The 9645-nt window shown below is 48.4% G+C and overlaps 2 protein-coding genes across 2 annotated transcripts in view; one reads left to right on the top strand and one right to left on the bottom strand.

Moving 5' to 3' along the window:
- Positions 1–2222, top strand: part of CMC4 (C-x(9)-C motif containing 4) — a 6559-nt gene extending 4337 nt beyond the window's left edge. The window contains exon 6 of the mRNA XM_009084807.1: positions 799–2222. Coding sequence (XP_009083055.1) covers positions 799–968 — 170 coding nt within the window. The 3' untranslated portion in view covers positions 969–2222. The remainder of the gene's footprint in view (positions 1–798) is intronic.
- Positions 2223–5944: 3722 nt separating this feature from the next.
- On the bottom strand, positions 5945–9609 carry FUNDC2 (FUN14 domain containing 2; the record flags this gene model as incomplete). Its single annotated transcript, XM_009084809.1, is given in 5 exon segments — positions 5945–6022; positions 6741–6875; positions 8021–8096; positions 9442–9473; positions 9475–9609. Coding segments are annotated over 5 exon segments (456 nt in total), but the record flags the coding sequence as incomplete, so codon positions are not given.
- Between the last annotated feature and the right edge of the window lie 36 nt (positions 9610–9645).

Consider the following 9645-nt stretch of genomic DNA (forward strand, 5'->3'; position numbering starts at 1 on the left):
AGCCACAGCCTGGCCACAGCAGGAGGTTGGCAGACACAGTCATCACCCCTTCATTTTACAAACAGTGCTAGAGGCTGCATATGTCCCTGGTTAAACCAACTCCACTTTGGCTGCTCTTGTATTTACACTTGGCTGTAGACCTTACATGGCAGCAGGGTTGAAGCCCATGGTTGACAAGATCCAGCTTAAAAGCACACAGGATAAAGAAAGTAAGGACTGCAGGAAAACCTCATTCATACTTTAGTGAGATATGTAGGAATCTGGATTCCTGCAGGGAAGCTGGAGAGGGATTCTTTGTTAGGAACTGGAGTGACAGGACAAGGAGCAGTGGGGATAAATTGAAAGAGGGGAAATTTAGATGAGGTATTAGGAAGAGGGTTTTTCCTGTGAGGGTGGTGAGACACAGGCACAGGTTGCCCAGGGAGCCTGTGGCTGCCCCAACCCTGGCAGTGTTCAAGGGCAGGTTGGATAAAGCCTTGAGCAACCTGGTCTGGTGGGAGGTGTCTCTGCCCAGGGCAGGGGGTTGGGGCTAGATGACCTCTAAGGTGCATTCCAACCCCTTAACATACTATGAAACTATGATAGCTCCAAAACTTGGGGACTTAAGATGCTCCTATTCACAACAGACTTTAGACAGCTGAAACTAAAGAGATTTGTGTAGAGCAGAGAAAATTACGAAATGCTTATAAGCAGTTCTTACTTTTCAGAGAAACATGCAACCCAGTATCTGCAGAGCTAGGCTACGTGTGTTCCGTCTGTTCCCCTCTGCAGACTTAGTGTCATCTTCTTATTTTCCAGCGAACAACTATGTGGAGTCCAAGTGTGAAGCTGTGCTTGAGGAAATGCGGAGGTGCTGCACCCGGTACGGCAAGGGCAGATCCGTCTGCTGTTCAGGGTTTGAGAGAGAAGAAAGGGAGAGAGAAAAGTTGAAGGTGACTTCAGAAAGAATTCCCCCACCACCTCAGTAACACAGTGCAGCTCCAGCAGGTGCTGGAGCCTGGACTCACCTGCAGAGCTGGTGTGTGTTTTTCAAGCCTTCTTTAGACTTTGAGGAAAGCTCTTAGAACACACGTTCCGCACACCAAAAAGTCTAACACAGCACCAACAGATGGCCTGGTCAACAAACTGTGGTTTCTGTGCAAAAACATCATCTGCATTGTCTCTGCATCACACCTGTGAAAAGTCAACTTGGTGTTTTTAGAATGCTTACCTTACTCTAATCCATCCTTGCTCTTAAATGGAGAATTGGAACCAAGTTATGGCTTCTGGAGTGAGAGGTACAGGAAATGAGCTCAGAAGAGTGAGTTTAAGTGTGACACATAAGCCCATCTTGACACAGCAAAGGTATTGTTGCCATCAGACAGTAGTTCCAGACATTTGCCTGTCCAGTGGCTCAAGCTCAAGAATGGGAATCAGATCTGATGATTGTTCCTAAGTCTTGCATTGATCACGAGTGACCACAGGTCACTTTGCCTAAGTGCCTCCTTTTCCCACTGGACAGACTTGTTTGTTTTATATTTGAATTGCCTCTGCGCTGCTATTTGCATGACAAAGATGTTACAGGAACATTATTTCAGGGATTGCTACAGGGATAGGATTTTTTAACAAAAGCAATATTCATTTGAAAGATTTGACTGTTGATACAAAATTTATAAATCTCTGGCTAATTGAACTCCTTTAAGCAATATGTTATGAACCCAGTGTAGTTCAACCTGCTGATACCCAAAGGCAAGTCACGGAGCCCTGGGCTAGATCCAAGAACTGACTTAGGTGCTGCTTACTGAACAAGCAGTTGTAGCACTTGTTTTCCACACAGCATTCCAGACTCACTCACAAACTGGCTGTGTCTGGACACCAGGAGAGATGGCTTTCCAGAAGCTCTCACCCATGCAGCAGAATTTCCTGTGACCTGTAGGAAGAGCTCAATAGACAGGTTCCTGCATCACCCTTCCGAGCTGCCTGTCTCTCTGTCCCCTGTAGCAGGGGTCCAGGCACCTAAATGTCAGACTGCAAACCCACTAGGCCCCTAACTCTGTCATTAGATCTAGCCATAAAGGACTTTGTGCTGTAATCAAGTACAATTCACTTATGAAATAAAGCTTCTAAATACAGACCACTGAGGTCTAGGCACAGTAGTTGTGTGTATTGAAGCCTAGAAGAGCAAAACCATCTGTATTCACTGCTCTGAAACACCATGGTACAAAATAAATGACTGGAACAAATTGGAGTCTCAGTTTGGTTGGTTGTTGAGAATGAAACATAGCTGCAAGCCAGGAAGCTTGGCTGCCACTCAGTCCAGAGCCACATGTGATATCACTGTGTTTAAATAGAAGCTGCTTGATATTTTTATAGCTGGGGCTCAAGATCAGGATAGTTTAGTTTAGGGCTAGTCTTCCCCTCCCTCCCCCTCCTTGCCCCAAAAAAACCCCTTAAGACAAAACAGGGGGTTAGTAGCCTTGAAAAATAGGGGGAAGTGATGACAATGTTGTGACGCAGCTCAAACACTGGTGAGTGGCTCATTTTTCCCTGAGTAGGAGTAGTGGAAAGAAAGTCACTAACAGATGACTTAAAAATATTATGTTCAAGCCTTCTGTTGCACCTGTGAAAATGAAACTTGCCTCCATGCCCATTTATAGTTTGGTGGAGAAAATTTGCTCAGCGGTGTGGCTCTGACCCCAGGCAGGTAATCCACTCCTGCCCCACAAGAATCCCACTTGGGAATGTGGGTGTCAGGATGACCAAGGAGAAGAATTAGGGCAGCCCACGGTTGCCTGCACAGAAGAGGTGGTGGCCTCAGAGAATCATTTAGGTTGGAAAAGACCTCCTGAGATCATCGAGTTTAAGCATTCCTCAGTGCTGCCAAGGCCACCACTAACCATGACCCCAAGTGCCACATCTACACCTCTGTTACATCCCTCCAGGGATGGTAACTCCACCACTGCCCTGGGCAGCTGTGCCAGGGCTGGACAAACTTTCCAGTGAAGAAATGTTTTCCAATATCCAATCTAAACCTCACCTGGTACAGCTTGAGGTTGTTTCCTCTTGTCCTTGCTACCTGGGAGAAGAGCTCAACCCCTCCACCTGGTTACAACCTCCTTTCAGGGGGTCCTGCTGGCCACACCACTTCCGATCCAAGCCAGGATGCTGTTGGCCTCCTTCACATATACCCAGACTCCTGCTACCTGACTGTAACAGCTCCCGTGAGTCAAACAACATGCAGAGGAAGACAAGAACACGCTGAGTCCCAGGAAGACACCAGACCTGACACACAGAAGCTATTAGAGCAAAACTGTTTAATAAAATATCACTTCAACAAGCATTTACATACAATATATAAAACCACTTTAAAAGCCTTAATGTGTTTGAAATTTCATACTGTAACAACGTCAGAAGTTGTTGAAACAAGACTAAAAGGAGTAGGAGTGGGGAGGGGAGGGACACCTCATCTTGGAACCTACCACAATGGAAAACATCCCCAGAGAGGTGGATTCAGCATCAAATGTTGCCAGCCACGAGCACAGCAGAAAGATTTCCCAGATCCTGATGGCCTTGTCTAATCTGTGCCTACATTCACAGGAAACTCAACACTGATTTCTTACTTGTTTCCCCTTCCAGCAGCAATCAACCCGTTTTAGCTCCCTCTCTAGGGCATTTCTCTCTGTTAGCAGCAAACTGGGACCGAAGCAGAATCCATGCCATCCAGGGCTGGGCAGAAATAGTGTCTTACATGAATCTGAAGAACATCCCTAAGGTCTGTTAAAGATTTACTCTGAGCTTTGTGTGGGAGAAAGCTTTGTGGAAGTTACTGCAGCCCACCCTGCAAAAGGGCAGCAGGAACAGGAGACACTCTGAAAACAAATGTGTCCATTCCTGCATGTTCATGTCTGCAGGTCTCGCAGAAAAGAACCAACAAAACCAACCCCCAAAAATCCACCATCATCATCTGCCACTTCACTACCAAACACCAATTTACTGAAGACCTATTTGCTGCATCATACCACTCCTGCAAGTCCTGGATGGCCCTTAGGAAGGCCATCATTAAAAGGATGTGAGCCCAGCTGCAACTTCATTCTCCTTGGCCACGTATGGCAGGACAGGAGCAAAGACACCAACTTCTGTTTCTCAATTACCTACAGCCTCTGTTCAGATCCTGAAGGTGAGAAAACCTCAACTTAATCACTGTGGTGCTATACTGATGCTTCTATAAACAGAGCTAAAACAATTTAACAGCAAGTGCTCATCCCAAACTCCCTGGTGGAAGAACCCACTGTTCCAGCTCTTCCAGCAGTGCTCAGGGGAAGATCCCCATTTCCAGCCATATTGAGATCAGCAGCAGATTATCACAAAGGCATCACACAGCACTGGAAAAGGAGTGCAGCTGCTGAGCCAATGCTGTAAACCCATTGCCCATCAGTGTCACTGTTCCCCAACATGTTCCCCATTGAAGGATGGGCTAAATTGCACATAAACCCCCACATTCTGGGCACACTCCTACATACATCTGCTGCAGGATATCACTGTGCACTCATGCAAGTCTCCATGCTCACAGAATACCTCTGAGGGATGCTTGTTTGTTTGTAATTTTCTCTTGTAGGTCAGAGTTCTGCTCTGCAGACAGCTGCACTGGGTCAGATTGTCCAAAACAAGCTGAGCTCTGCATCTGGCTGCCTCACCACCTGCAGAAGAGCTGCAGCTGATGGAATTAAGCAGGTTTTCTTGTGGAAATGGCAAACAGAAAGAAAGGAACATAACCAGGACAGAAAGCATGTGAGTGAGCCACTCCCAAAAGTAGCACAACCTGGTTTGCCCAACAGTTTTGTCATTTCGGTTGCTTGCAGAGGCCAGGGAAATGGAGTTTGTGCTCTGCAGAGGCAGGGAGAGGACTGCACTCCAGATTTCACATCATCTCCTGCCACTACTCCAGTAGAGCTGGCACAGGGACCCTGGGCCAGTACAACGTACCCTAAGCAGGGATGCATTTCCTGTCTCCAATCCTGTCCCACGTGGTTAGAGCTCAAAGAGCATCACCAATGCTAAAGTGACCAGAGAAGGTCATGGCAGACACAGAAACACCAGCCAGAGGCCCAAGGTGATTTACAGTAAGTGGCACAGCCGCAAAGCCTCTACCCGTGCCAGCCAGGTCAGGCCTACTGGCAGCCTGCACTCCCAGGGGAGAGCCTCACAGGCTGAGCAGTCAAGAAGCAAGGGAGATGGCACTCTACAGCACAGGCAGCTTGATGACCTTCAGAACACATGATCTGGAAAGGGCCTCTCCAGGCTCAGTGCTCAGTTTCCATTAATAGTGCCAGAACTACAATTCCAGTATGGGGAAGAGTAACAGCAGAGAGGAAGCCAAATGGCCATCTATGTACAGTGCAATGGCAAGGAGAGGGGAGGAGAACCCTTATTCACCTGTCCTGGACACAGCTCAGGCTGTCCCCTGACACTTCTGCATCCACTTCAGGACAGCCAACCACATTTTGGATTGCACACACCATCTCTGTGCAGGGGAAGCACAGGTTTCCCAAGTAGCAGGGCAGGAATAGAGGTGAGCAGCTGAGAGCTGTTGTACACATAGACTGGCAGACAAAGGTACATAGAACAGTCCTGAGCATCTGGAGAGAGCCACATTTAAGAGTTTTCTGTGCCACTACATGTTTATGAGGTTGTGACTCATCAAAAAATTTGGGACTGGGCATGTTTAGTGGTGAAAGGAATCATAACGATACACTGGGAGTCATAAGCTTTCAGAATGATCCCAGCACACTAACAGCCCAGACAGAAGAAAGAGTTGGAAATCAGAAGCAGCACTGTAAGAAATAAGGGCTGGGACCTGTGAGCAGAAGGGACTGAAGTCTGTTGGCAACATCTTTTGACTTCTAAGTGAGAGATAACAGCAGTAGAGGAAGGGAAGGGAGCTCGGTATGATAGTTGAATGCAGCTTCTAGGATGCCATTCCAAGCAGGAACCCTCCAGCAAACCCTCCAGTCAGGATAACATTCTTCTTCAGAAATATGATCACCTAAGCAGGGGAGAGAAGAGACAACAGTGTTCAACACCAGCAGGGCACACACCTACCCTTGCCCTAGGAAAACATCCCTCAGGCTGTTCTTCATGGCAAGTGATGCTCAGAGAGAGGTCACTGCTTGGGTTTGGGAAAGTGTCCTACCTAATGCCGTCCCTAATCTCACAGCAGCCTCACCAGTGCCCAGCACAGGGGGACAGTCACTGCCCTGGTCCCACTGGCCACACCATTTCTGGTACAGGCCAAGATCCCTCTGCAGAGTCTCTCTACCTTCCAGCAGAACAATGCCCCTGCCCAAATTGGCATTGTCTATGAATTTACTGAGGATACACTTGATCCCTTTGTCCAGATCATCAATAAAGATATCAAACAGGACTGTCCGCAACACTGAGCCCTAGGGAACATCACTGGTGACCAGCCCCAGCTGGATTTAACTCCATTCACCACCACTCTCTGGGCCTGGCCACCCAGACAGTTTTTAACTCTGCTCAGCCATGAGCAGCCTGTTTCTCCAGGAGAATCCTGTGGGAAATGGTGTCAAAGGCTTTAGTAAAGTCTAGGTAGACAACATCCATAGCCTTTGTTATCTCTCCAGTTTTGCTGCCATGCAAGTATTCCCTCCTTGTGTTTGCACAAAGGAAGATCCCTAACAGCTCAGGAGTCAATCCTGTTTTCTGCTGTCCCTCCAGCACACACCCCAGGAGAGTTGTCTTACCTCATCCGCTCTGCTTCTCACTTCTGGAGATATTTTTTTACCACTGCTGTGAAATTTCAGCTGCTGCTTGGCTTTGTTCACGTCCCGTTCTACCAGCTTCCAGTCCACTTTGATGTATCCTGTGTGGTTTGCAATCTAGAGTTTTGAGGAATGGTAACAAAGTTCATGGAGTAAAGTTCTGCATAACCATGGCTGAACAGACCCCCTTGCCCACCCACCTTCCCTGACCACAGCCACTACCCACACACTGGTCCAGTGGACACACTACCTAAAAAACTGGACAAAAGACAACCCCTGGAGCTGTCTTAAGTGTCCTGCAACATCTGTCTCCAACAGCAATCCCCTAATTGCAGCTTAGCCTGCTTCAGTCTCTATTTTGTAATGTCAAGCTGGCATCACCTCCCCCTCACAACTGCCATGGATATTGTTGGGAATCTGCAGTCCTCCTGCTCCTGTGGGTGGACACAGCTATTAATAGCCTGTTCCTCTCTATTTTATCTGCTCAGGATGATTCAGCAGTGGAACTCCCCCTGCTCAGAGCAAGCTTTTCACTTTCAGCAGAACAAGCAGAGCCAGGAATACAAGGGAGAGTGAGTCACACACAAGACTTACCTGTTTGCCTGAGGAGCAAACAGGTAAGGGCTGAACAAAGTCTGAGAGCTGCTCTGCCTGTTGCAGGATGGATGAGCTAGATGTCCACATCCAAGCAGCTTTCCTTAGTGCCAGGGTTCTTGGAAACCAGGAGAAGTGGTTCAGGACAGAGAGCTACCTGTTCCCTCTCCTCTTCCCCAGTGCTTTACAGAGAGGCACATGCTGGCCTGACTCCTCAAGTAGCTAGGCTGACAGGAAGCATATCACAGATATGGACAGATCCTTCTTGACATCCAGGGGTTCCTCCAGGGACACCAGGTCCACAGGCACAGGACTCAGTAGGTCAGCCAGTTCTGACCAGGCAGCCCCGCAGCAGCAGCATGGCTCACTGCAGCTGAAGGCTGTTCCACGCTCCACTCAAGGGCCCCCAGTGCCTCTGGCCTGGTCTTAGGCAGCAGATCCTCAGTGGATCTGCACCTCTTGCCAATCCTGAAGTTTATGCACACTGATTTTGCTTTGCTGTGGTATCCATGTGCCCTGGGGAACACACACCTTTGATTCCACAGTCACACAAAGCTCCTGGCAGAGTGGGGAAGTGGCCCCACATGTCCCAACAGGCAATGACTCCTAGACAGCCCTTCGTCCCCATCAAGACAGTTCTTGAAAAGCCTGAACTGGTTCATACACACCTGGAGTAGGAAAAAGCCACCTCCCACTGCTGTTGCTGCCAGCTTTCCAACTTTCTGGAAGACGAATCCAGTACACCTACAAATTAACCAGGATCCAGTCAGAAGGAGATACCAAACACACATTCCTCACCATGCTTCCCCACAGGCAAGGCTGCCTTTGGCAGGAATTACCCAAGACTCAGGAACAGCCTGATGAACAGCAGAGGAAACCCATGTGCAACTAGAGAGAAGGATTTTCACCCAGCCAAAATCTTTGCTAAAATTGCTAAAGCTATAAATAGCTTTCCACTTTGTGCTGTCACATTTCAGCCCCTTGAAGTTTTAATTCTTATCTCTACAACATCACCTTCCTCCCAGAAGAGCAACCAGAAATGTGTGATTTTACAAAAATCAACAAGTGATTTTAGGTTGTTTGTTTTTCAACTGGTATCATCTCTGAAGGGACATTAGGCAGCACATGTGTGCTGCTCCGTGGCAGAGCATGGGGGCAGGTCACAGGACAAGCTTCTCTATTGTCCAAACAACTGCTTACTTTTACTTTTCAATTCTCAGAGGAGAAAAATGCTGGAACAAGCAGACAGTAGTGGTCTAAAGCTATACTGGTCTCCAACATGGGTTACATGCTGCCAACAGGAACGACATTGCTGCAGCCACCAGAACTCAACCAGCACCACCCCATCACCCAGTCATGCAGCAAAGGGCTGGTGTATTTTATCATCCAAACCAGACTTGACTTGGAACACAGCTTCCTTATCAACACCGCGAACAGCCCAGCAACCTGCCTTTACCCATTTCTGAACACACTTAGTGAAGATACCAGAGAGGTGCCCAGCTCACATTTCCATCAGAAAACAAGGATCTGTGACACACTGTTTTAAACAGTCACCCCTGTGCCAGGTGAAGACAATGGCCATGGCAAGAGGCAAAGCAGTGTGAGTACACAAAGTTCAACTCAAACAATGCTGTGGGAATGAAGCTGCAAATTGAGCCACATGCCATCAGCCCCAGCACTTGCACAAGTGACACGAAACCCCAGGAATCACAGCCACAGGAGGGTTTTAATGCAGATTCCTGAAGCACATCCACTTCCAGTGAAGACAGCATCCTTGTCGCAAGAGGTTCCCATCTGCCTGTACTAAATTCAACACCACCACTTCAAGCCAGAAGTTAAAAAAAATTAAAGACAGATGCAATTTTCTTCCCTTGGAGACAGTGTCAGTTATCCAGCTCCAATTTAGAGACAGCTCTTAAGACCTCCCACAGTTCAGCAGACCATGCCAGGGGACAGCAGACTGAGCAGGCTGGACACCTGCCCCATCCCCGAGCAACTGCCAGCCGAGCCCCCTGCACCTGTCAGCGCGTCCCCAAAAAACCAGACAGTGCCTGCCACGAGCAGCAAGGGCCACCACGGCACATCTTACCATCCTGTGACCCCTCCGATCAGCAGCTGTGTGGATCAGCAGCTGTGTGGCCACATTGTATTTCTCAGCGCTGGACCCCGAGCTGGGGCCAAACACCTTGCGCCACCAGGGTCTGTTCTTGGTGTACTCCGCCACGTCCAGCACGTTGAATGTGTCTTCCTTCGCACCTGCAGGCACCTGGAGAGGCTCAGTGCTGGGACTACC

This window comes from Acanthisitta chloris, unplaced genomic scaffold (assembly GCF_000695815.1).
Source record: "Acanthisitta chloris isolate BGI_N310 unplaced genomic scaffold, ASM69581v1 scaffold10651, whole genome shotgun sequence".
NCBI lineage: Eukaryota > Metazoa > Chordata > Aves > Passeriformes > Acanthisittidae > Acanthisitta > Acanthisitta chloris.